At 41.8% G+C, this 27,005-nt stretch overlaps 1 protein-coding gene and 1 long non-coding RNA gene across 4 annotated transcripts in view; one reads left to right on the plus strand and one right to left on the minus strand.

Annotated features, from left to right (window-relative positions):
- The window catches only part of KIAA0895 (KIAA0895 ortholog), an 85,790-nt gene extending 80,718 nt beyond the window's left edge, over nt 1-5,072 (minus strand). Inside the window, exon 1 of one of the 3 annotated variants that reach the window (XM_032236664.1) lies at nt 4,675-5,070. In XM_032236664.1, coding sequence (XP_032092555.1) covers nt 4,675-4,699 — 25 coding nt within the window. In that variant the 5' untranslated portion in view covers nt 4,700-5,070. Of the gene's footprint in view, nt 1-4,674 lie in introns of all 3 variants that reach the window. The other 2 variants (XM_032236666.1, XM_032236665.1) reach the window with 2 other exon arrangements.
- An 8,504-nt stretch (nt 5,073-13,576) lies between these two features.
- Nucleotides 13,577-16,401, plus strand: LOC116520524. The gene is made up of 2 exons (XR_004256800.1): nt 13,577-13,933; nt 16,221-16,401. It is a non-coding gene; the product is annotated as an uncharacterized LOC116520524 (long non-coding RNA).
- Nucleotides 16,402-27,005: the final 10,604 nt, after the last annotated feature.

Here is a 27,005-nt window from a genome sequence, read left to right on the forward strand (position 1 = left end):
GAGCGGCTTGACAAGAGGAATACGACATTTGAAGCCCATGTCCAGGATCCGTCCCTGTGTGGTGGCTCTTGATGCTCCATCCTCAGTCCACTCCTTGTGAAACTCCCCAACACTTTTGAATGGCCTTTTCCTGACAATCCTCTCCAGGCTGCGGTTATCCCTGCTGCTTGCGCACCTTTTTCTTCCGCACTTTTCCCTTCCACATAACTTTCTATTAATGTGCTTTGATACAGCACTTTGGGAACATCCAACTTCTTTTGCAATTACCTTTTGAGGCTTTCCCTCCTTATGGAGGGTGTCAATGATGGTTTTCTGCATAACTGTCAGGTCAGCAGTCTTTCCCATGATTGTGATTCCTACTGAACCAGACTGAGAGACCATTTAAAGCAGTGGTTCTCAACCTTCCTAATGCCGCGACCCTTTAATACAGTTCCTCATGTTGTGGTGACGCCCAACCATAAAAAAATTTGCTACTCTATAACTGTACTCTTGCTACTGTTATGAATCATAATGTAGATATTGATATTGGAAGACTGCTATCATATCACCCTTAAGTCCTTCTTTTCATTCAACCAGACATACCCTGTTCCTGCAACTGTTCTTCATATGTTTGAGCTTCCAGTCCCCTAATCCTCTTGGTTGCTCTTTGCACTTTTTCTAGACTAGGGTGTCTACATCTTTTTTTTATAGAGGCAGCCAACATCTTGTCTGCTCCTAAATTTTGGGTCTGAAAAGAATCACATTCTGGAGGCTGGACAACTTTGGCTGTTATACAATCATACACACACATACACAGAGACACACAGTGGCTTTATTCCCACAGCCTCCTTAACTAAGTTGCCTGCAGCTGCATTCACAAACTTGCTTACCCTGCCTGGATGGATCTTCAACCTGGTTTGGGATTGTTTCCAGGAGTGCTCTTAACCTTGGTGGCGGTGGAAAGCTTAAACTTAATTTATTGGGCAAACATCGTGTATTGTTTATTGTTTATTTTTATTTTTTTAAAAAAGTTTTTTATTTTCTCTTTCAAGTTTATTCACAAATATATACTCTTATAATTACCATTAATTATATCATTATCATTAATCATTTATTGTTATTTTCTTACAAATACAGTTTGGGTCACTTTCTTGCCACCCCATTTTATTTTGCAACAATTTTGCTCCTATCTTCTCTACCTCCCTTCTCTGCCTTTTTCTTTCCTCCTCTCCTTCCTCCCTTCTTCTTCCCCTTTCCTCCTCTCCTCCTCTTCTCTACTTTCTTACCCTCTCTCCTACTCTTACTTCCCTTCCTTTGCTTCCTCTGCTTTACCCTTTCTTCCTTTCCCTCCTCCTCCTTCCTCCCTTTCTTCCCCTCTTTCCTCCCCTCCTCTCCTCCTACTTACCCTCTCTCCTACTCTTGATTCCCCTCCCTTACTCCCTCTGCTTTACCTTTTCTTCCTTTCTCTCCTCATCTTTCCTCCTTTCTGTTGTTACCCTTGCTTATTTACTTTCTCTGATGGGTTCTTGGGGTGGCATTTCAGGAAACCCAACTTTATATTTTCATACATATCATTTACTCTGTTACATTTTATTTCTAATAATAGTTCCACTTGTATCATTTTTTAAATTGTTACTTGCATTGCATTTTTTTTTTTTTGCTCTTTTATTTTGTGCATGGTTTATGGTACTTTTAGCAAGCAGGTTTTCATTGTGTGAATGGGGCCAATTCGGGCTCTTGATGATAGGTCTGGTTGTGGATTTAGATATAGTTAAAAATACCTGGCAGCCGCATGGAAAACATAGCCGCACGCACGCCCCACACAATTACAGCCCGGAGCAGGACCTAAGTTCCTCCCTCGCAGGAACACTTTCCCTCCATTACAAAGTCTCTGAGGCTAATTCTATGGGGTGTGCGCATGCACCTATGTTTTTTACATTGTGGAGCCGCGGCAACACTCTGCGCGGCCATTCCGGAGCTCATGTGTGGGGATTTCAAGGAATGCAAGGTGGAGTCTAAACTTTAGAGTTACGCTGGTCTCAGCGACCCCTGTGAAACAGTCGTTCGACCCCAAATGGGGTCACGACTCACAGGTTGAGAACCACTGATTTAAAGGCTCAGGAACCCTTTGCAGGTGTTATGGCTTAATTAGCTGCTTAACGTGGGACACTTTGAGCCTAGAATATTGCACCTTTTCACAATATTCTAATTTTCTGAGATTGTGGATTTGGGGTTTTCATGAGCTGTAAGCCATAATTATCACAATTATAACAAATCACGGCTTGAATTCTCTCGCTTTGCATGTAATGAGAATATCTCATATATTAGTTTCACCTTTTAAGTTGCACTACTGAAATAAATGAACTTTTGCACGATATTCTGATTTTTCAAGTTTCACTTGTATTTAACATCAACTTAAGATCTATTGCACAATCCTTACTTGAAAGGGATCTGCCAATTGAGTGTATTTTTTTATATTCTGCTTCCTGATATGTAATGTTTTTGATTAAGATGCTGGCCATACAGTGAGAACCAAAGATTGAGTATGTTTATGTTAATTGAAGCAGGTGTTAGCAATGAACAAAAAATTCTCCACACCAAAGTTTAATCGTCTCCATTATTGTATTTTCTTAATCACAATAATTCCTAGTTCCATCATTTCTCCTACTTTTGCATCCTAATCACCTGCTAATTGTACTACATCAATATTGGATTATGCATCTAGCATCTAATGCAATTTATCTTACGATACCATTCCTCAGTGTTGTAGCACTACCCCTAAAATAAGTAACTATCAATTGCTTACTCTAAAATCGATATTTCCTAGGTACACACTAATTTTAGTAGTTACAGCCAACAGTGTAAAACCACTTCATTATTTCCTTTATCATTACAATTACATTCCCTTTTATAGTCTCATGCCCTGTATCATATAATTTAACCACCTCCGTTAAAGTTGTTTATTTCAGTTCATGTACATCTACTAATTTTCTAATAGCATCCAATTTATACCTCATTTCAACTCTGAAATTTCATGTTTTCCTTGGTTTGTGATTGCCACATTCTGATGAGGTAGAGAAACTCAGTAGATTCAGTGATCCTGAAAGCAACACTTATGGGAATAAAAACTCTTGGTGAGATACTGGTAAAACCAAAATGGGAATAATGAAATTAAGAGATATTCATAACAAGACCAAAGGAAATCTGCAGGCCAGTCCATCTAGAACAGGGGTCCCCAACTGAGAACCGGATGTTAAATTATTTGGCATGCCTGGCCCTGAGAGGGAAACGAAGACAGAGTATTCTTGAAACTCATGCAACCTGTTCAAAGAGGCTTCCTAAAGCAGAGTAATTTAATACAGGAATGAGCTGAGAACTCCACAAAATTTCATCTCTTGAAATCAAGAGAAAATAAAGCAATCTGGCAGCAAACGAAATGTTTTTCTCTGAACAAAAAAGGTACAAACATCCAGGCAGGCAGGATCTGGGTACCTGAGAGACCGCCTTCTGCCGATCACCTCCCTTCGACCGATTAGATCGCACAGACTGGGCCTCCTCCGCATTCCATCTGCCAGTCAATGTCGACTGGCGACTACACGGAGGAGAGCCTTTTCTGTTGCAGCTCCGACCCTGTGGAACGACCTCCCCGTCGAGATCCGCACCCTCACCACCATCCAGACCTTCCGCACAGCCCTCAAGACCTGGCTCTCCCATCAGGTCTGGGGATAGGTTACCAATTTACCCGCCCGAGTGTTGACTGTTGAATGCAAGTTGTGTTTTTATTGTTTTCTTTCTTTTGTTCACATATTGTTTGTCTTTGATAGTGCACCCCCTTCCCTTTGATTGATTGTAAGCCGCCCTGAGTCCCCTCAGGGAAAAGGGCGGCCTATAAATCTTAATAAAATGAAAAAAAAAAAATTAGATGACAGCAAACAGATATACAATATTGTGATGGTATCTTGTGGCCTGGCTATATGTAGACCAGAACTGATAGACCTAACATGGTTGCAAACAATAACAACCATATAGAGCATGGCTACTAATTTACCTGTTTGCACAAGGAGGAAAAAAAATCTTTCCATGATTTTTTCTCCATAGTAGATCCCAGAATTTTTCAGAGAGTAAAGGATTCCCTTTTTTTCTGTATAGACAGATCAATATTATCTAGATTTTTGTGTGTGTGCGCGCGTGTGTGCATGGGTATGTGAGAGAGAGAGTGGGGAGAAGGGAGGGAGGGAGAGAGACAGACCAAACTGTCAGACTAATGTAATGCTATCTCTGTAATAATGTTCTATATCCCCCACCCCCAAAAAACCACACTAATCTTGAAAATAATAATTTTCAATTTACTTAAGCACATATTATTCCATTAGGTATTTTATGTGAGAAAACAATTCCCAGTTCGGAAGAAATTATGTCCTTTTTTTAAACATTACCATACAGACTTATATTATGTTCAATTGTCAAGCCCATATTACTCTACTCAACAGAATTCATGGAACTGATCTAATTGCTCCCTGATGGATTTAAATTCTCAGAAATTATACATTGTTACACAAACAATTTTAAGAGGACCTATTTTAAATCAATTAGTCAAGTGGTCTCTCTCTCTCTCTCCCTCTCTCCCTCCCCAACCCCCGTTTTATCAGAATTCCTACTATAAAGGAAACAAAGGCGTGCGGCATTGTTACTCACCAGTGACTCGAATAGACTCAAGCATCCTTCGGCGGGTGAGGTGTGGGTTGCAAAGGGATCTCGCCTCCCCACTTTTTACCAGGGTACTATTCTAAAAACTCGGGGCAGCTTCAAGACGACAGTTGGATAGCACGACCAAGAGGAACTAGGGACAGAAGTTGCTGAGCTTCTGTGAAAACCGAAACCTTGGGAAAAGGCGCTGAACAGCGGTGCTAGCAATTCGAAAGGCCGCTTCTCTTCCTTTCTCAAACTCCGAAAAGCGGCTGGACCGACTCGCTTTCGTTCCTGCCCGGCCGTTTCTTTATAAGGAGTCATTGGAATCGTCAGTAGCTACTAGATAGCCTAGTTGCTAGGACACCACCATTTCCCACAAATCACAGAACAGTTCCCGTAGGGGAATGTTATCACGAAATCTTGCAGATGCGTAGTGCGACTAGTAGTTCAGGATTTCATCGGAAACTACATTTCCCAATTTACAATGCGCCGAGGGACATACGTGAATGTGTTGGAAATTGCTGTTGCCGTAAATGGAGCATGATTGGATCAGCGTGGTAAGTAGCTGTTGTATTATGGTCGCCTAAACGTGGTGTTTTTTTACGTTGATTAAATTTTCAGATACTTAGATTTCATTTCCCATAAATTAGAGATTATGGGATTGGAGTTTGTTTATTCCAAAAGAAATGTAACTCCCCGCGAAGACCTATCAGTAAGTGAGAAGGGTATTGTCCTACTGAGAAAGGCGAAACCTAGTGACATAGACCTTTAGGAGTTGGTCAGTGCATTTGTTTTAGGAAGCTAGCATGTTACACTTGACATACATAGAACACTTTAATGGGATAAGCATAATTATGTGAACTGAGTCTAAGTTTAATATTGGGTGGGGGAAGCTTAGTTATAGATAAATTACAAAGCTATTAAAATCGCTAGAATTTATACTCTGTCTACAGCCTACTTCAGAAGGATTGCCAATATTGTTTTTAAAGCATACTTTTAGTTCATATGCAGATTATAAAACAATTTTTCCCAATCTGGTGAGCTCTAGATACCTGAAACCTAAAAGTCCTAGCATATTGTATATAAAGGATACAAGCTTTGGGAAGGCTAAAAGTAAACTTGTAAAGATTATGCACAGAATAGTTCCAAGTAATTTCTGTGGTCCTTGCTGCCTCTTTTAATTATTATTGGAAAAATAGTAATAGCAATAGCACTTAGACTTATATACCGCTTTACAGTCCTCTCTAACCGGTTTACAGAGTCAGAATATTGCCCCCAACAATTTGGGTCCTCATTTTACCCACCTCAGAAGGATGGAAGGCTGAGTCAACCTTGAGACTGGTAAGATCTGAACTGCCAAATTGCAGGTGGCCGGCAGTCAGCAGAAGTAGACTGCAGTACTGCACTCTAACCACTGCACCACTGTGGCTCATACGATACTATATATCCGTGTTGCTGAACCTATAGCACGTGTGCACAGGTGGCATGCAGAGCCATTTGTTAGGGCACATAAGGCATTGCGCTGTCAGTTCCAGAGCGCATGTACGTGCTGGCCAGCTGACTTAGGCCTTCATTTTCGGCTGATTTTCGCCCTCCGGAGGTTTTCCTGAAGCCTGCACAGAGAGACCCAGAGATGAAGATTTTAATTGCATGTACTACCACATTAAGGATGTAACCAGCACAGAAAGCAATAAAACAGCTACTTACATAGGAAGGATGACTGTCATTGCCAGTCTTCTACATCACTGACCATGCTTGCTCCAAGACAGAGCCAAGGTGGCGCAGTGGTTAAATGCAGCACTGCAGGCTACTGCTAGATCAGCAGGTCAGCGGTTCAAATCTCACCGGCTCAGGGTTGACTCAGCCTTCCATCCTTCCGAGGTGGGTAAAATGAGGACCCAGATTGTTGGGGGCAATATGCTGACTCTCTGTAAACCGCTTAGAGAGGCCTGAAAGGCCTATGAAGCAGTATATAAGTCTACTGCTATTGCTATAAATGAATGGCCTGCACAAAGAGACACAGAAAGGAAGATTTTAATTGCATGCACTACCACATTAAGAATGTAAACAGCACACAAGGCAATAAAACAGCTACTTACATAGGAAAGGTGACTGTCTTGCAGGTCTTCTACATCACTGACCACCGTTGCTCCAATGAATGGCCTGCACAAAGAGACACAAAAGGAAGACTTTAATTGCATGCACTTAGACCTTACATAAGAATAACACAATGAAAAGAGATACACTCAAGTACTTACTTATGTTATTGGTTTTGTGGTTGAAGATATTTCCAGATTGTTCTTAAGCTTTCAGGCTCCTCAGTTGCACTTTTCTTAGTCTTTACTCGTGGATCATCAGTCATGTGATGTTGTGCTCTGAGCCACTTTTTCTCTGAAGGAACTTGATCCCATCTCTCAACAGGCATGCCAACAACGCTTATCATCAGATTACTTATGTTTGGAACAATTAGGTAGGTTTTTTGCTCTGAACATATGAGGTTCATTTTTGAGAAACTCCTTTCCCCCTCTGCTGAACTAACAGCAATTGTTGTGACAATATCTCTAACTTTTTTGATACTGTCAGGAATTTTGTAGGTCTTTGGACCTTAACACATTTTCCAAAAAATGTTTGCAGTCATTCAAATCAATTTCATAATTAAAAATGTCACCAAATTCAATCAATGCTGCCTCTGCTTCTGCCCATGGAATCACTAAATCTTCAATGTTCCAGTAATCCAGCTCCAAATATGTGATAAATGTAATTTGTTTGTGTTGGCAATCGGCTAACTGTTTTTAGATGGTCGCAATCCATCAGCCTTTTCTTCAAATTGATGATGATGCTTGCCAAAAGATTTTCACGAGAAAGGACAACAAATCGTTGATTTGGAACTAATTTTAGGTTTTTGAAAGCTTCTGAAGCTAGCATTGCGTCAACCTTTTTTTCATATGGGCCCTTTCCCCGCCTAAGCTTTAAATGCTTTAATTATTCTCGGTACTAATTTCTCGGCCTTGATGATATTTGTGTTTCTCCCCTGCAGGGCATTTGACAGAAGAGAAATCTCATTTAGAATATCGATCATGAGGGCCAAATCCTTGAAAACATTTAAATTTTCAAAATGGGAAGCCATGCCTGGAAATCTTTCATTGCCCAGAAAAAACTGATGTAGTGCTGGATAAGCACGCCACACAGCTATGGTTGACCTTAAACTACAGGCAGCCCATCTTGGTCCCAAAACTCTTCCAATCTTCACAATTTCAAAGCCCAGTTGTTCAGAGATTTGGAAAAGGTCATTCTGGCTCTTGCAGGATTTCTGGAATGTGGTGTGTACCTTATCAAGGAATATGTTGAAGTGGTTAACTTGTTTTATTTCTTTTATCACATCATCCAGCACAGGTTGAAGGGGGTGGTTCAAGCAGTGCCAGATTATGATGTTTGGGAAGTCTTGAGCTATTCTGGTGCTGGCTCCAGATTTTCTCCAAAGCATAACGTTGGCACCATTGGAGCAGAAAGCTATTAAATTCTTCTGCAGATATTCGGTGGTAAATCCAACTTTATGTAAGCTTCCCATCGCTGCAGAACATATGGTTTCCGCATCTTGTTTCTCTAATTCCAACAGGTCAACAAAAATGATTGCCGGGCATTCTGAATCCTCAACTTTAATAAAAACTATCAGCTTTCATTGATAGCGTTGGGCTTCATCAATTATTAAACACACCTTTGCAATAATCCTGGAAAACATGGTGGTTTTAATTTCATTTGCAATGAATTCAATTATTTTCATTGTGGATCTCCATTAATGCAAGCCTACTCCCACATCTACTCCAACCATAGTTAGCAAATTTACCTGCCCTTCGATGTCTGAGAATGGTTTGCATCTTTGTGCCAGATTGTAAACAGTAAAAAATATTTTGCTAGTACTGGATAAATGTTTGTCAGTTGACTTATCTATGAATTTGGATAAGGCATCCTGCTCCCGTTGTTTACTGTTCTCTCTACAAATCAGGTATACTTTTGATTGGAAATTTCCTTCAATTTTTTTCTGAGAGAGGATTGCTGATTCTCCTTAGTTGTCCCTCAGCCTCAATTTGGAAATTTTTCCACTCTCTAGAAACATGAATACCTTTCTCTAATGAGAACAAGGATTTTGCACAATATTCACAACCTAACTTTTTGTTGGATACTGCCAGTGCATCATACTTCTTGAAGTTTCTGTATTGCTGCAAACTCCAGCAGTGAGGAAGTTTTGCAACTTCAGTGGAGGAGATGGACTTGCTACTTTCTCTGATTTCAAGTGGTGGTGGTGCTGGTGTTGGTGGTGTTGGTGCTGGTGACTGTTGTGGGTAAGCTGATTGCTCCTCTCTTGTTTTTTTGGAGAAGATGGCGGTCATATTCTGTTGCCTCTTTCATCCTGTTAAATAATACTAACTGCAAAAGAAATAAAACATTATTGGACTCGATTGTGGTTGTAAGCTGAGGACTACAGGTAACAGAAGGGACCTCTGTTTTCACCCAACTATGTACAGTCTTTTCAGGAAGAATGTCCTCCAACAAACAGGAAAGATATAGTTTTTCATGTAAGAAGTTAGATCAAGAAGAATGAATGTCATAGGTAGATTCACAGAGCAATACAGATTTCTTTTTCTGAATTTTTTTCCCTCAGTTCAAAAAACAGGAATATATGAATTAGGTTCAGTACTTAGGTCAGTCCAAGTAGCTAGTCAAGAGTTAGTGGTGTCATGGTTAGAAGCAATGGTAAAGCAAGTATGGATTTAAAACCAGAAATATTTTGTTGGGTATTTCAAAGGGAATATAATACATATTTAATTTTACACATGTTAATAGCTGCTGGAATTGTGTTTGCACAACACTGGAAAAACAAAGATATGAAAATAAATAAAGAAAATATTAGATTGCTTTTCTCAATACAGTCTTCGGAGCTTCCCCTCTAACTTTGTCAACCCCTCTGGGGTTAACTTTGACCATTGAAGGTCTCCAGACAGGCAAAATCGGATGGGAATAATGGAGCCCCATTTCTACCATCTGCATCATTGTGACATCACTATGGGATAGATACTTTTTGGGGGGTTGAGTGGAGGTGAACAGCTTTGTACTTTGGAAACCTCCAAAGCTTAAATAAAAATTCTGAAGAGATTGAAAGGATGAGATATTATTGCCTTATGCCTTGAAATTATTGTGATATGAATATTCATACAAGTTTAAATCAAGTAATGCACTTTATATTTAACACTGATTTTATATATATTTTTAATAGAATTTTAATTGTTCTTTTTGTAGTTATACATTAGTGTATTCAGAATTTTAAAAGTAGTATAATATCTAGTTTTGTCCGGATATTGAACTATATTCAGATTGTTGCAAAAGATGTAATTAATGTGACAGGAGAGGAAGTAGATTTTTTCATTCACAATACTGGAAGAGAAAAACCTTTCTCTTTAACCATCAATCAGTCAAATGTGGTATTATCACAATCTACCATAGGTAGTTCTGCTCCAGGAAGATATAAAAAATTTACTGACCTAGACATGAACAGACAGCACACTGATCAATTTAGTCTAAAATAGTATTGTTTAAACATGTGGAATCAAAGAAGATCTGAAATACAAAAATAGAATATTTGCATATATAAGAGAGACTCATGACAAAACTTCCTTACAATTACCTCATTTTAACTTTTATTTCTTTCTATGATGATATTATAATGTTGTATAACTATTGTATCATGACCAAGAAAATGGCTGAAGATTCTTTCTAAGAAAGTAACTGGTTGATATTTGATTGTGCCACCGGGTGGTGACGTCGGGACGAGTGTGGGGAAGAAATCAGGGCTCTGACTTCTTACCTCAATCTACACGTTTGGAGGACCCTGCGGGGGTACGCTGATCTTGGAGAGAGTCGTGGAGGAGTCGGGAAACCCTAGGACTAACAAGGCGGAGGATGACCACCCACTACGACATGGGGTTACACTTTTAATCCGGCGGGCAAGCATCTGCCTTATTTCAATGGCGGACTTGAGGTCTCGACAAACTATCTAAAAGGGGAAGGAAGAATTCAATCAACCTGTGGTGTCATCGAGTGGATTAATGGATTGGCTTGCGAGTGGAAACAGCGAGTGTTGGCAGAAAAGGAAGATCGCAGAGAAGAACGGGCAAAGCAAAGAGTCTCTAGAGATCGAGTGAGAACCCTGTAACCGAGTGGCCACCTGTAGCAATGAGAGCGGCAGATTTTTAGAGGCAAAGACCGGCCCGAAAGAACTAATTGGCATAAGTGAGCGATCGGAGGGGAGACAACAAAAAAGAGCACGAATTGACTCTAAGACATCCCGACTCAAGTGGTGGAAAAGAAACCGAGAAAGGGTTCAAGAGAGCAGCCCCCAGCAACCCCCCTCTCCAGCTGGGCACAACACCGCTGACCAACCTAGCAGTATCCTGAAGGCACCAAGCAACGCGATCACCTCCCCCCCCCAGTTCCCGTGGTTTGGCACCTTCGGGATACTCCTATGTTGTTAAGTGGTGCTCTGCCTGGCCGGAGGGGGGGTTGTCCAGGGGGCTTATTTGCAGGGGAGGGCTTATATTTTTGCCCACCAGAAAAATGTGGAATGGCGTTATTCGGGGAAACACGGTAGTTGATGAAGAAAAGGACATTTTGGACTAGAGCATAGTAATATGTATATGTGAATACTTTCTTCCTCTTGCATGCGTGCGCATGTGCACACACACACAAATATTTTCAGGAGGAATGACAACTGCAGACCTTAGTAAGCAACTATGGTGCTTTCATTAGTTTTATGGTCCAGCCACCATTTTCATTTCCATTAGGTTGGGAGTGTTACTGAAAATTAAAATAGAACCAATTAGTTTAGATTTTTTTTAAAAAAAATATCTCAGTGGAAAGCATCATTAGGTCACTGCTAATTGCCCAAATATGTACATGGTAAGATGAAGGAGTGGAAGAAAAATACATCAAGATGGTTGCAGGCGGATTAGCAGAGAGAATACAAGATATAGAAACAGCATCTAGAATGCGAATAGTCCAAAAAGATAAAGATTTATGGAGCTTTTGAAGTTTAGTAAAGTAGTTTGGAGTTATAGGGATAGGTAAACCTTTTGAACCTGTGTGCCATAGAATATACATCTCTTCTATAGTAGTTTTTTCCAGTGCTATTAATTAAACATTATTCAGTGTCTGTCTTCCTGTTTGAACTATTGGGATAATATGCTGACGCATATCATGTACAAAGAAATAGGGATAGCAACACTATGTTCTGTCCCCTTGAATTTGTTTCTGTCTGAGAAAGAATAAAATAAAGCACCAATTATTGAGCAAATATAAGTTTGAGATTATTTTTCAATGTTAGAAAAAAACATTGCTTGATACGCAGTGTATCAATTTGGTCACTCAATGTATCTCTAATACACATGGAAATTCATGTATGAACATAAATTTTGAGATAAGTTTTTTTCTGGCATTCAATTAATGATACATATTTTTTAAAAAAACATTGTAGTTACACTGACATATATTTATAGCAGTGTGTATGGGTATAACTATAGTGGCCAGTGACATGCAGGCAAGTGAGGCAGAGCCTCACTGCTCTCATCATGAAAAGAAAAAAAATGTAAAAGGAAAAAGGCGAGAGCCGAGGTGAGGCTAGTTAGCTGCTGCCTCACCGTGGATGACTCTGCTTAACTCTTTAAAAAAGCCTCTAAAAAGCGCCCTCTACTATGAAACAGGAGAACTGCGTGCCTCATCTAATCTGACTTTTTAGATGTTTTATGATCGCTTGAGCAGAATTAAGCAAGGCTTTAAAACCTAAAAAGTCCAGATAGGTGAGGCACGCAGTTCTTCTGCCTCATAGTAGAGGGCGCTCATTCTTCCTGTGATTCAATGATTCAAAAGCTACCCCTCTTCCCTTTTTCTTCCCTTCTCGCTTGCAATACAGTGACAATAAAGGGGGAGTGCAGAGATGTACCTTTATCTCTTCATTGATTTCCCTTTTTACAGGATGAGCCAGTTTCCTGCTTCTTTTATTTTCTGGAGGGCTCACTTCTTTCTCCATTTCTGCCATTTTTCATTTTTTTGTTTGGTGTGTGTGTGTGTGCGTGAGTATGTATCTACTTTGGTGGAGATGAAATGGCTGCTGGTATTATTTGGGAAAAAGCTTTCGGAGGAAGGTTGTGGAGAGGAAGATAAGGAGTATCGGGGCGCTTTTAGCGCTGGGCAAAAGCATCAACAGGTGTCAAAGGAGAATAGCTCCAGCCCTTTTCTTGTGCTTATCTCTTATCTCACAGAACCACGCTATGCAGGAGACTCAGGTCAGCGCAAGACTCAGGTCAGCGCAAGCCGCGGTCCCCTTCATGTTGGCTCAGGAAGGAGAGGACTGGGGAGCAGCAGCAGCAGCTGGTTGGGTGCAGGGAGGGAACACGAAGCCAACATGAAGGAACCGTGGCTGCCACTGACCTGAGTCTGATGCTGAGGAGTCTCCTGCACAGCGTGACTCTCCTCAGCATCAGAGAGGGGAGAAAGAGTGAGAGAGAAAGAGAGAAATGAAAGAGCTGGAAGGAGACAATGGGAGAGAGGGAAACAAATTAGAGAGAAAAGGGGGAGTGGGAGAGAGAAATGAAAGAGCTGAAGGGAGAGAAAGAGAGGGAAACAAATTGAGAAAGAAAGAGAAAGAAAGAAAGAAAGAAAGAAACTTTCTCAGACCTATGACAAAAGCAATGGCAAACTAGACCTCTTGCCAAGAAAACTGCAGTTTGCCAGAAGGCACAAATTGGGAGCAAGTCTGATTTTTTAAAAAGAAAAAACAGATGGCAAAAAAATGCATCTGAAAATAAGATTATTTATAATTTTGGATAACGTATTATATTGTCAAACTGAAAAGACTTAATTATCATCATCATCATATCTCTCTCTCTCTCTCTCTCTCTCTCCTCCCCCTCCCCCCCTTGGAGGGACTGTCGTCCCTTGTGGAAAACAACAAGGAACTCCTCGGCTCCTTGCTTCCCCCCCCAAATCTCTTTTTTTGTTGTTGTTGGCCACTGGTGGTCACTGCATATGGTCCTCGGTGATATACTCTTGCCCATCACCCCTTCAAAACGCACAAGGACGGGACGAAATGGCATAGATCCTGTATTACGAAGGCATTTTAATAAAAAGATTGTGATGACATCAGTGCCTCACCAGCCATAAACCACCGCACGTCGCTGATAGTGGCATATAAAGATGTGTTTTTTGTTTTAATCTGGTATGTTGATTTAGAATTCTTACTCTTTTTATAAGAAAACAAAAGTAAAAACTATGACGTTACAAAAATGCTTCTATTTTATCTAAAATTGTTTGGCCACATTAATTCCTATAAATAAATACATTTAAATACATTTAAATGTAGCTGTTATAGATTTTTTTCTCAATTAATATAGTGAGCACAGGGTTTGGCTTCTTCATTTCTGAAGGGTAGCATTGTTGAAAACTGCAGTCATCATTCCTATTGAACAGTTAAGAATATTATGAACCTTATAAGAAAATGTTGTTTTATGTTAAGGTTTAAGATAAGAAAATTTATGTAATCCATTCCACTATGTTATAAATTATAATTAATACATTATTTCCAAACTTATAACTAAAAAATTAAGTTTCTAATTTCTAATAGGTATGGCAGCATTGTGTTGTAACATTAAGCAACAAATTGAATCCTTTCACTTTTGAAATTTAGTTGAGTTATACATGACTAGAGACATTTCAAAAGTAGGTTAAATTGAAGGCAAAAAAATAGATGTCTATGACAAAAACTGTATTTAATTAAATTCAAAATAGCATAAATGCTCTTTTTATAATAAATGTCCCTTTGGCAACATCGAAAATTATAATTTCACTAACATTTTCAAGAGCTTTGAGAAGTAAGCCAAAATTTCAAAACTTCATGAAATCCTGGATTAAGTTGAAAATTCTATGCTCTATGACAATAACAATCTCTTATATAAAAACAATATTTTATTGACTATACAGGTGAAACTCTAACAATTAGAATATCGTGCAAAAGTTCATTTATTTCAGTAATGCAACTTAAAAGGTGAAACTAATATATGAGATAAGACTCATTACATGCAAAGCAAGATAGTTCAAGCCGTGATTTGTCATAATTGTGATGATTATGGCTTACAGCTCATGAAAACCCCAAATCCACCATCTCAGAAAATTAGAATATTACATGCAATCAATAAAACAAGGATTGTACATAGAACAATATCTGAAAAGTATAAGCATGCATATGTACTCAGTACTTGGTTTGGGCCCCAGTAGTAGTATGGAGTACATACCAAAATCTGGCTTATAAGCCCCGCCCCCTTGTTATTGTTTATGTTTTAGCCACGCCCCTTTGTGTGACGTATTTTGTTATGATTCCACCCCTTTTGTGACGTGTTTTTGTTTACAGTGTAACCCCTCCCCATTTATGACATCAATACCTAACCCTAACCCTAACCCTAACCCTAACCCTCAGTCCCAACCACCCCTCCCACCCCTACCCAAAATGCCGGAACTCCTTTTTAAATGAAGTACTTTAAGGTCATGGTGAGGCAAACCCCAGTGAACCCGAAAGCCTCATCCCCGGTAGCACGGTTTCAAAACACGCACCCGCCGGTTGTGACACCCGTGGCCTTTCACACGGGGACGTAGTAACGACAAACACAACAGAGCCACAATCCCTTTCGGTATGAATAATTATGACGTTATAATTACTTGCCAGAGGAACCTCACATTGGTGCGTTTTACACAGCCGGTTTAAAAGCAGTATACAAGCAAAGAGAGCCCCCGACATGAGGGATTTTTTTACAGAGATGTTAAAATAAAATAAAAACTATATTTGCGAAGAAAATTAACTTTCTTGTACATGAGTTAGCTATCTTACAAAGACAGAAGCTAAAGGAATGAGGAAGCAACTTTTGTGGCTCGTACACGCCTGCTTTCACAAGATTAGAAGTAAAAATAATTAACAGGAATGGGAGTCTGTCAACATAACAATAGTGGATTCCAAATAATGACATTTCTTTACACACAGCAGGGGTTGTATAAACAATATAGAGACGTGTCCGGGCACATCCAGGTTGGGAGATATGTCCAGACATATTCTGGATATTGGTACACATGCGCACAGAGACAGCCAAATCACGTGCCAGGGCCTTGACTAAGGAATTTTGAGGCTTTTCTAAACACTTAAGGCTTAGGCTTCTGAGACCCCAACATGCAAGCTGACAATGGAAATAATAAAAGTGTTCATAATGAAGAACCAATTGATGATTTATTCGATGTGAAAATGACACCAGAGCCAGCAAAGAGACCCCGGCGAATTAGGAAACTTTGTAAAAAAATTTACATTGAGAGTATACATGACTTACCGGTTAAGATATGTTATTGTCGATTCTGTCAGCCACCAAAGAATGACGGTATGCATTATATGTAAACAAAAAAACAAAAAAAGTTTCACGATTTGAAAAAAAATAGAATATATGTTGTAAGATATGTCTTTTTTTCAGAACTGGCACCACAACTGAATACAGGGTTGTTGCAAATTGTCAAGAACTGTATTATCAAAATTCTCCAGCATTGTTTAATGGGATGCCTGCAAAATGAAGACCAAACGGACGGAACCGATGAAGCAAGCCTTATTAAAAGCATGTGTCTTCAAATATCTAGACCTCAAATTGTATGGCTAATTATTAATATTTCAGACAAAATGAGTAAATTATATTTCACAAGAGACACCTTAAATGAAGTCAAGGCGTTTATAGAAAGCATTGAAAAATCAAAGGAACCACTCTTATTAATGAAAAAGATATGCGATGAGACACCTATATCTTTAAAAAGACTGATATGTCAAACTGTTACAAAACTTGATTATAAGTGCATGTTAATGTAAAATTTTGTGTTTCTAATAAAAGCTACAAACTGAAGAATTTTTGAAGTCTGTTGTTATTTCCTATTGGTAAAAGGACATTTAGAATTCTCAGGAGGGGTGGGGGATATTGGTTATACAGAAAGCAAATTTTAGGGGCATGGTTTCAGGAACACCAATAGGTTTGTAGGAATACGTTCTACGTCAACACCATTGGAAAGGTGTGATATAGCTGTTTAAAAGCTGATAAGACGTTGGTGGTCAATTAACCTCAGACACTGTGCACGGCTGACCATAGAAGAAGACTGCTTCAGAATGGCAGAAGCTAATGTGAGTACTTCTATAACTATTTAAAATATAGATCTTCATTATATATATATATATATATATATATATATATATATATATATATATATATATATATATATATATATATATATATATATATATGTAATATCAACCATTATGTGTTTATTAGGAGGAGGTGACAGATTCGCAATGTGTGAAAGCATGTGAAGGTATTATTTTTTCTTTTCTGGGTAAATCTATAGATTGGGGAGTGGTGGGGGGGGCAGGGTGGTCGTTTTGTCTATCTGCAGAGCCTCTATTACATTTCAACTATTGTTTCAGAGTGTGAGGAAGATGAGTTACCGTATATACTCGAGTATAGGTCGATCCGAATATAAGCCGAGGCACCTAATTTTACCACAAAAAACTGGAAAAGTTATTGACTCGAGTATAAGCCTAGGGTGGGAAATGCAGCAGCTACCGGTAAATTTCAAAAATAAAAATAGATACCAATAATGTTTTTGAATATTTATTTCAAAGAAAAACAGTAAACTAGCTCTGTAAGTGGAAAAGAGGGTCAATAAAAACAATATGGTATCAACAATAACTTTAAAAGTACAAAAACCTTAGCTCATTCAGCAACCAAGCTAAAACACAAGAGTTAAAATCCTTCAAAACTCATACAAAGCGCTGTCTTCACTGCCATCCATAGCATTACTAATGCCACATTTCTTGAAGGCGCGTTGCACCATGTCCTCCAGAATCTCTTCCCATGCATCACGAACCCATTTTATTTATTTAATACAGAGTAGATTAGGCTGTCAGGCTTAGTCATTCTTCTAACATGACAACAATTCTTACCAACAAGGATGGTATTGGCACATTTTAGCTAATGCAACCTAAACATAACCAAAGCCTATTTCACTTCAAGTATGCTAACTTTATTCTATGCCTTCCCACGCATTACATGGCTTGAACGTTCGCGGATCGCCACCAAATTGCACAGGTGGTTGTTCTACCAGATGGACATCCTTACTTTTTCTCGAAAATGGGAGAAAGGCTGCCTTTCCTAGTCTAGCCCCGTAACAACAACCCTACGAGGTAGGCTGGGTTAAAAAAAAGCGAGTGTCGGGGAATTCTGTGACTGCACCACCTCTTCGCTGCTCTCGCTTCTCAGGGAGCCCCCTTTCCTCTCGCCGAGCAGCCTGTTCTCGGAACAAAACGCCTCCCCGCCACCGCTGTCCTTCCACCAAAACGGAGGGAGAGAGCTTGCACGGTCTGCCGCACGCCACCCTTTCCCAGCGCAACCCCTCTCGGCAACGTCCCCACCGACTGCCAGGCGTATCCGCCTCTGAGCCTCTCCGCACAGTCACCCCCTTCCCCGTCGCACCCCCCACCCCAAAAACAAACCACCAGTGCTCCTCCCGCTCCCCAGGCCTGCAGCGCCCTGAAGCGCGCCTCGCTCTTCAGCTGGCCGCCACCGCGCATTTCCCCCTGAAGTTCTGCACGCTAGGGCTCCACCCAGCTTCTAGCGCCGGAGACTGCCGAAGCCCGAGAGCCAAGAAAGAAAAGACCGGAGGGAAGCGCGCTCCGCCTCCAAGCCCAAGACTTCTCAGCAGCTGCCCGCCTCTGAGTTCTCGGCGGCGGATGGGCAAGAGGAAGCGGGCAGGCTAGCTCGGAGCGCAAGAACCACCCTCCGCGCCGCAGCCGTGTCTGGATCAGCCCTCTGGAATTCTGCTCACTTTCTGCCTACTTTCTCCTCCGCTGGACCCCAAAGTTCAAATCCTCCCTGCTGGAGGAATTCCACTTATGGCCTCAGGTCTATTTACCAGTTAGAGGGTCTGAAATTGACCGTTGCCAGTTGGGGGGCGCAGAGGAACCCAGCAGACAGACGGAAGACCGGGGGAGGGGGGAAGGAAGAGATCCCATCCAGGGTAAAAAGAGGGAAAAGCGGAGAGCCTACCTTGGACGGGATCTCTTCCTCCCCCACCCCCCGGTCTCCCGTCTGTCTGCTGGGTTCCTCTGCGCCCTGCGATGCCCATCTGGGTTGGCTTCCTTGGACACTCAGCCTCCACCCCCACCACCACCTTCCCTCTGACCAACTGTCAGTTTATTCTTCACTACAAACAAAACACGGGGAAGCCGGCATCGAGTTTTCGGTGACTCCGAGGTGCGCTAACTGAAATGCGGTCTTCCTTCAGTCTCTGCTTGGAGCCTCTGGGATGATCGTTGGCGGGTGGGGGAAGCGAGGGCGCAGCTGAGCCGGGGAGGCAGAGATGAGAAGTGAGGGCTAAATGCAAAGCGCGCCGAAGAGAGCAAGCGAAGCATCCCCAAAGCGAAGGACGGGCGGGAAGCGCTTGGCCAGTATGTGAGAAGGCAGGCTGGAAGTGGCTGCGGAAGGGAAAAGAGGCAGCCACGTGTATCGGTTCTCCTTGCGGTAGATAAGGGAGGTTCGTAGCAAGGGTCCGCCGGCAGGTAGGCTTGGCGGGGAGGAAACAGAGATGGCCGAGCCCGGGGAAAGCACTGGGAAAGAAGAGATCCCGTCCAGGGTAGGCTCTCCACTTTTCCCTCTTTTTACCCTAGACGGGATCTCTTCCTCCCCCCCCCCCGGTCTCCCATCTGTCTGCTGGGTTCCTCTGTGCCCTGCGATGCCTGGCGCCTCGTGAACATGGGTGGTGGTGATGTGACGCCTTTGCAGGTGCCTCAGTTGCCCTTGATCGTGGGCGGATCTCAATTGACGAGGAACTCAATAATCCTGGCACATAAAGCTTTTTTCCCCCCTCAGAAACTGAAGCTCGTTTAAAGAAAAAGGGAAGGGCGGGCAGCTTCACATGAGTGAGTAACTCCGGCGGTGGGAATCAGGAGGCTTCGGGTGGGCGGCGGCGCTGACACAGAGGGAGGGGAAACTCACAGGGGCGCTGGGCCATTCACGAGCGTCACCCAGCGGCATGGCCCCACCCCTTTTTCTCCTCCATTTCGGGCAAATTTTCACTGACTCGAGTATAAGCCGAGGCAGCTTTTTTCAGCCCAAAAAGTGGGCTGAAAAACTCGGCTTATACTTGAGTATATACGGTAAATGTAATATTTTTACAAAACCAAAGTTACCGGCTAATTTGGAGTCATGACAAGCTTGCATAGTTTTCAGCCTTTCACTAGCTGGGACATACAGCTTATTTCCCACCCAAGCTATCCCATCTTTTCTTATGCAAGTATGTCTATGGGCACTAAACCACTCATCTGTTTTCAAGGCCTTTTTGAATCCTGTGGTTGTGGCATTGTCTAAAGTAGAGGGGTCATTCTTTTTCTGGGAGTGTGTGACAACTTTAATTGCTAATTCGGAGGCTGGGAACATGGGCTTAATTACTTCCACCTTGACACTGTTGTATTGCAGTAATCTGGACAAGGCAACTGCCAAAAAGTTTTTCCCTCCTGGTAAATACTTCAAAGTGAAATTAATATGTTGGAAATACTGGGCCCATCAGACCTGTTTTGGGGACATTTTCTGTGGCATTTTGCTTCCCAAGTGGAAGTATTTTGAGTGTTTCCAAGTTCTTGTGGTCGGTCCATACTTGGAAAGGTATTTTGTTTCCTTCTAAGAAATGTCTCCAAGTTATTGTGTTTTCCCAAAAATATGACATGTCCTGAAAATAAGGCCAAGCTGATTTTTGGGTTGGGCCTAAATATATGCCCTCCACCAAAAATAAGCACTAGTGGAGGGGTGGGTGTGGCCAGCACATGAGGCAGCCCTTCCCTTCCCTTGTCACCTCAGGGCTTCTCCGCCCCTTAATCGGAACAGCTGAGCCACTCCATTCACAAAACTGCTGATTCGCAGGTGCCTCAGACTTCTGCCTCTAGAAAGCACGGTTGCTTTTGCAACCAATTGCAGCTGCAAAAGAAGCTGCAACCAAGCAACACACACCACGTGCCTCATGGCCTCCTTACCTAACAGTGACCGTCACAGCAGGCAATTCTGTCCATGGAACAGGAAAGGAAGACGAAGTTCTGTGAGGAGACACCGCTGCTGATGTGCAGGAAATCTCCCCTTCCCCACCTTCAGATAATCCTTTCAAAGAGGAGTTTCACGAGGATGAAGGCAACAAAAATGCCGCCTCCAGCCACCTCTTCGTCCTGATGAAACTCCTCTTTGAAAGGATTATCTACAACGGGGGCACTTCCTGCACTTCGGCAGTGGCGTCTGCTCACAAGTCTTCTTCCAATGTCCCAGGTGTATGGATTTCCATGCCTATAGGAGGTTGCTTCACACCTTGCATATTCACATTGAAGGCTCGGATTGGGGCATTTTTGTGAACAGCTTGAAAATGGGCAGGGGTTTTTTCCTGCCTCTCACCCTGAAGCTCAGCATAGACTGATAACATGATAAGAGGCAAAATCCCCCCTCCCCATTTTCAAGTGGTTTGCAAAAATGCCTCATTCCAAGCCTTCAGCATATTCCAGGATTGCAACATTGAAGGCTCAGAATGGGGCATTTTTACAATTGACTTGAAATGGGGAGGGGGGATTTTCCTTCCTCTCACCCTGTTCTGAAGCTCAGCACAGAACAAGCTAAGAGGCAAGACCCCCCCTTTCCTGGCATGCCTTATTTGGGATCACAGTGCGCACACATCCCCCAAATGCTCTATTTGAAGTGTTTAGCTTTGCAATCAGTGCCTCAGCTACCAAGAAAAGAATGGTGTGTGTGAGAGAGAGGGGGGAGAGGGAGAGAGAAATCTCTAATCTCTCCACCCTCCCAAGGCAACCAAATCCCTCCACTAACCTTCTTTCCTGCTCTATTCTCCACTGCCATGTGTAGGACAAGAAAAGTAGTTTGTGGAAATACTTCCAACTTCACAAGATTTTTTTTTTTTTTTGTGAGAAGTTGGAAGGTATTTTCTGGTGTTTTTTTCCCACCATAGTCGCACAGACTACTTTTCTTGTCCTACAAATGCAGTGGAGAATGGAGCTGGTAATCAAGTTAGTGAAGGGATGTGACAGCCTTGGAGGTGGAGTCTGTGTGTGTGTGGGGGGGGACCTCCATCCCTCCTTCCCTGCCTCTGTGCATGTCTGTGTGTGTGTGTAAGAGAGAGACAGAAAGAGACAGATCCAACCTCAGAGAGTTACCATATACCAGGGCTGGCAACGGTGTGCTCTCTCTGTCTCTCTCGCTCTCTCTCACACACACAGAGTGTTTTGTACTCGGGCTCCTGAGGTAATGACGAGGCTCAATGCTAACACAACAGCTTTATTAGAACAATAACTAGACAGGAACGTGAACAAACACTCTGACAGCTGTTTTATACCCCGAGCTGTCAGCATGCTAACCAATAGGAACCTTCCAAATCTCCCGCCTAAACAACACACAAATGGACCAATCAAACAACAACCTGCCTGATTGACAAGAGAGGACAGGACACACAGATACGTGACACTCCTTCCACCCAGTTAGAGCAAGCATAGTCTTTGAGATATGCAGGTATATTATGAGTTCTTCCGGAACGCCTGGGCCCTGCCGAACTTACAGCCTGGTCTTGCTCTTTTTTTTTTCCACCCTCTCTACCCCTCCCTCTTCTTTCCCTCTGCTCTTCACTTCGGTGTATTTCTACTATCTATCGATATATTCAGCTTCTTATTTTTATACTAAAATTAAAAAAAGCAACAGTATACAAGTGCAATCATGTTACTTTAAAATCTGGCACATACTATATTTCCCCCCTCCCCCCCTCCCCCCTATGACCCCACCTCCCTTCCCCCCCTCCCGACTTCCCAGAGTCCGTACACGGTATAGCTTTTTATCAAACACAATCTAAGATGTATTAAAACCAAGAAAGTTGGGGAAAAAAATAATAAAGAAAAAAAGGGGGGGAAAGAAAAAAGAAAGAGAAAAAAAAAGTCAGTAAAATCTCTGCGTTGAACTCAGCTTCTTACCATTACACAAACTTTAAGCAGTTTACATTGTTCCTAATCTTAATTGTTTGATTACCTGCAGGATTTCCCCAGAAGTTATTTGTTGATTCAGCTTTTGCCTGTACTCTTCTCTAGCTAGGGGTCTTATCTCTTTATCTAAGTATCTGTCTGTTTCTAAACCCTTAATTTTGTCCCCTTTGTGCCTCCTTCCTCTATAACACAATTTAGATACATTTCAAATTTTTCTTTTGGTATCCTCTTCCAACTCTTTTCGTTTTTACCCTTGTTTATGTCTATATATATATTTTGTATTCATCAGTACTCCTCTCATATATGCTTTACTTACATCTCCTACAAATTCCCTGAATATACCCTTATTCATATTCAGAACAAAGTATTCAGATAGCAATTTTTTACAATCATTAATATACTTTTCATATCAAAATAAACTCCCATTCGACCTCCAAGACCTTCTTGCCTGCACTACCCTTCCCAATTCCATCCAGACTGGGTTATGATCCAAGAGAACCCTCGCCGCAATCTTTGTCTTCTTCACCCTAGAAGATAAATCATTAGTGATTTGTATAAAATTCAAAGTTGCCCATCAAGTCTTTTTCCCTTCTAGAATTAGGTCTAATGCGATATATCTTCCAAAGGGATCTGCTTCAGTTCACTCAGCCTTAATGTCTTTTCTTAAGTATACAACTATACCATTTTTCTTTTGCGTAGCAGAGGTCACAAAATATTGACCAAGTTCGAGGTTGAACAGATATTTTGGATCAGTTAATTTAGTATGAATTTCTTGCAGACAAGTTATATCGTTCTTGAACTGTTTGAAATAGTAAAATATTTTCTTTCTCTTCTGTAAAGAGTTCAGACATAACTCCTTGATCAATGGCCGATGATTATTGAGGTTGTTGCAATCTGCCTTGTTTTCCCATTCGTCTGGTAGTCGTACGACTAGGTCCTTGTTCTCTGGTCCCTTGCCCTTCCGGAAGGAGGAAATGGTGCTTTCTGTCTGGTAGTTGTGTGATTTGCTGTTTATCTTGTCCTTCTCGTAATCTTTCTCCAGATCCAGATGATTCAGGGTGTCCCACCTTCAGGGTCTTGTGATAGAAATCTTGGGCTTCCCATACAGAGTTGAGACGATATTTTTGCTTATCAAATGTAATTATAATACCAAATGGCACATCCCATCTATACTGTATCTGACGGTTTCTGAGTTCTTCCACTAGAAAAGCATAATCTCTCCTGGCTCTTAGCATTTGGGGTGGTATTTCTTTCAAGACAATCAAGTCCTGTCCGCCAATTTGTAGCCTGGTATTATAAGACTCTTGTAGTATCACGTTTCTAGACTCTCTTGTAGTAAAATATATAATTACATCTCGAGGAAGTTGTCGCTGTTTTGCCGCCCAAGAGTTAATGCGATAAATTTTTTTGATCTGCCAGTCAAAGTTGATCCCCGGTCTTCCCACCCGACGATTAAAGGCCTCTGAGAAAATCTGCTTCAAGTTCTCCTGTTCGTTTTCACGCAGCCCCCTGACTCTTAATGCAAGCTCCATCTGTTTGTAGTGTATCATAACAATTTGTTTTTCTGCGTTTTCAACTTTTTGTTGCATCACTTCAATTTTGGATGTCAAGTTAGTGTTGGCTTCCTCAAGAACCTCTAGCTTATCTTCCATTCCAGCAACATATTCTGTCAATACAGTTACAAGTCCCACCATATCGTCCTTTGTTTTGGCAATCCTAGTATCAAGCTTATCACATAAGTCTGCTTTAAGTTTCTTTATCTCCTCTCTAAATTCTCTAAGAGTCTCAAAAAAAATTCTTTCGTTAGTAAATCTCCAGTAGGGGGCGTAGAGGGTGAAAGCTGCAACTTTGTGCCAAGTGCGTGAGGTGTATTCCTAAAAGGACGTCTCCCCGACTTTGATTTTGATGCCATTATTTCTTTTCTTCAAACAATTATTCAACAATTATTCAAACTCTGCTGGCCCGTTGTGTAGCTTGCGAGAGAAGAAAGTATTAGGTCCCCCCTTTATTTGTTCTTAGAAGTTTTTCAAAAGGTTTCAGAAAAGAGCATTGTAACAAAGCAAGTTTCAAAAGATTAGCATTGTTATGAAACAATTCATATTCATCTCTGTTTAGAATGTCTCTATATTAAAAAGGAGGCTTTTACAGCTTTTAAAAGTTGATAAGAAAAAAAAATCTTGGTAGGTCTTCAGAGAAACAAAACTAATTAGTCAGAGAATGCCATCTGGCTGTTCCTTTGATCTTTCTCTCTGTCGGACAGTTAAGAATGTGGCATCCGCCATTTTAGGAGCTTATTTTTTTAGAAACCCGATGCACAAAGAAAGCTCTTTCTTTTTTCTTTTTTTTTTTTAAAAAGGGGGGGACAGATAAAGTTCTCGGGTACGGACTCTGCTTGTATTAATCTCAAATAGATATATCAAAAATTGTCCTAAGCGGGGGTTCCTTACTTTAGTGGTTACGGCAGAAGTTCCTGGCTCGGAGGTGTGATTCAGCCTTCGGTAGGCCCCCCTTCCGTTCGCAGCAAAGAAAAAAGCTGCAAACTTCAAAGAAAAGCTCTTGCCAGCTGGATCTCTCTCTCATCTTCTTTGCCTGAAGAATGAGTTTATCTACCAGGTATTTAGGCAGATAACGCAGCCAGGAACCCGGGGGCAGCTCATTAAGCCACCGCCATCAGCAAGGTCCCGCCCCGGAAGCTAGCCTGGTCTTGCTCTTGAACCACGTCTCTGGTATCATCGCTGCCTTGGGAAGACCTAGTCCACTCTGACCATGCAGGCCTTGTAGGTGAGTCTTCCGACAAGAAAGTGGCGGTTGCATTTGGGGAAATTTCTGGCTCTGGGCCAGGACCTGGTTCCACCGGACAGTCAGTATCTGGGTCAGTTGATGGTATAGGCGGGACAGGATGCCTCTGGTCCGCTTCACGCCTCCGCAGCTGGTCTACATGGTGCCTCCACATGGGCCAGTCTTCCAACCGGACCCTATAAGAACATGATCCAGTTACCTGTATAATCTGACCAGGAACCCGTTTAGGATCCCTATACAGTTCCTCACAAATATCCCTTCCCCCAGTTGGAATGTGCAGGTGCCTGTACAAGGAAGTGGCATGTCGGATTGGTATGTGGGATGTAAACAGTCCAGCACCATGTGTAACCGATAGCCCATAAGAAGTTCAGCCGGGCTTTTACCTGAGATAGGACAAGGTGTTGAATGTTGTGATAATAAATATGTGTTGACCTTTTGGTCCCACGGACCTGGCCCTATACAGCTGAGTGCTTCTTTTGCTGATCGCACAGCTTGTTCTGCCCTACCATTGCTTGCAGGATGGTACGGAGCTATTAAAGCATGCCTAATACCTAAACTTGCCAAAAATGCTTGGAATGTGGCAGGTGTTAGTTGTGGTCCATTATCGGACACTAAAGTGTCCGGAATGCCATGTGTTGTGAAAAGACGTTGTAAAGCCTTTATGGTTGCTTCAGAAGTAATAGAGTGCATAGTACATATCTCAACCCAATGTAAGAAAGCATCCACCACTATTAAGAAAGAGTGCCCCTGCATGGGGCCAGCAAAATCTATATGGATTCTTGACCATGGGCCCCTTGGTATGTCCCATTCTCTAGGAGGTGCTGCTAGAGGATTTGGCCTAGAACTTTGGCATGGGAGGCATGCCAATACCCAGTTAGATATGTCGTTATCTAATTTTGGCCACCATACATATCCCCTTGCCAATGCCTTCATTCTGGCAATGCCTGGGTGGCTTAAATGTAAATGTTGTAACACTTCATTGCACAACGCATTGGGCACTACTACCCTTGATCCCCAAAGCAAACAATCTTTTAGTTCGGACAACTCAAACCTTCTTCTAAAATATGGCTGAAACATTTCAGGAATCTGGCTATTGGGCCACTCTCGTCTAACCCAATCTAGGACTTTTGAAATTGTGGGATCTGCTTTTGAGTGTGCTGCTATATCAGTTGCAGACAATGGCAGCTACAAGTCGTCAATCAGTAATACATCGCTCACTGGAGCAGGGTCATTAGTCACGGCAGACAATGGGCAACGACTTAGCGTATCTGCATGGCCTAAATGTTTCCCTGATCTGTATTCTATACGATATGAATATGCTGTCAGGAATTCAATCCATCGCAGCATGCGGGGTGAGACAGTATATTGGGTATGGGTTTGTCTCCAGCTACTATTCCTAAAAGGGGTT

This window comes from Thamnophis elegans, chromosome Z, assembly GCF_009769535.1.
Source record: "Thamnophis elegans isolate rThaEle1 chromosome Z, rThaEle1.pri, whole genome shotgun sequence".
Lineage (NCBI taxonomy): Eukaryota > Metazoa > Chordata > Lepidosauria > Squamata > Colubridae > Thamnophis > Thamnophis elegans.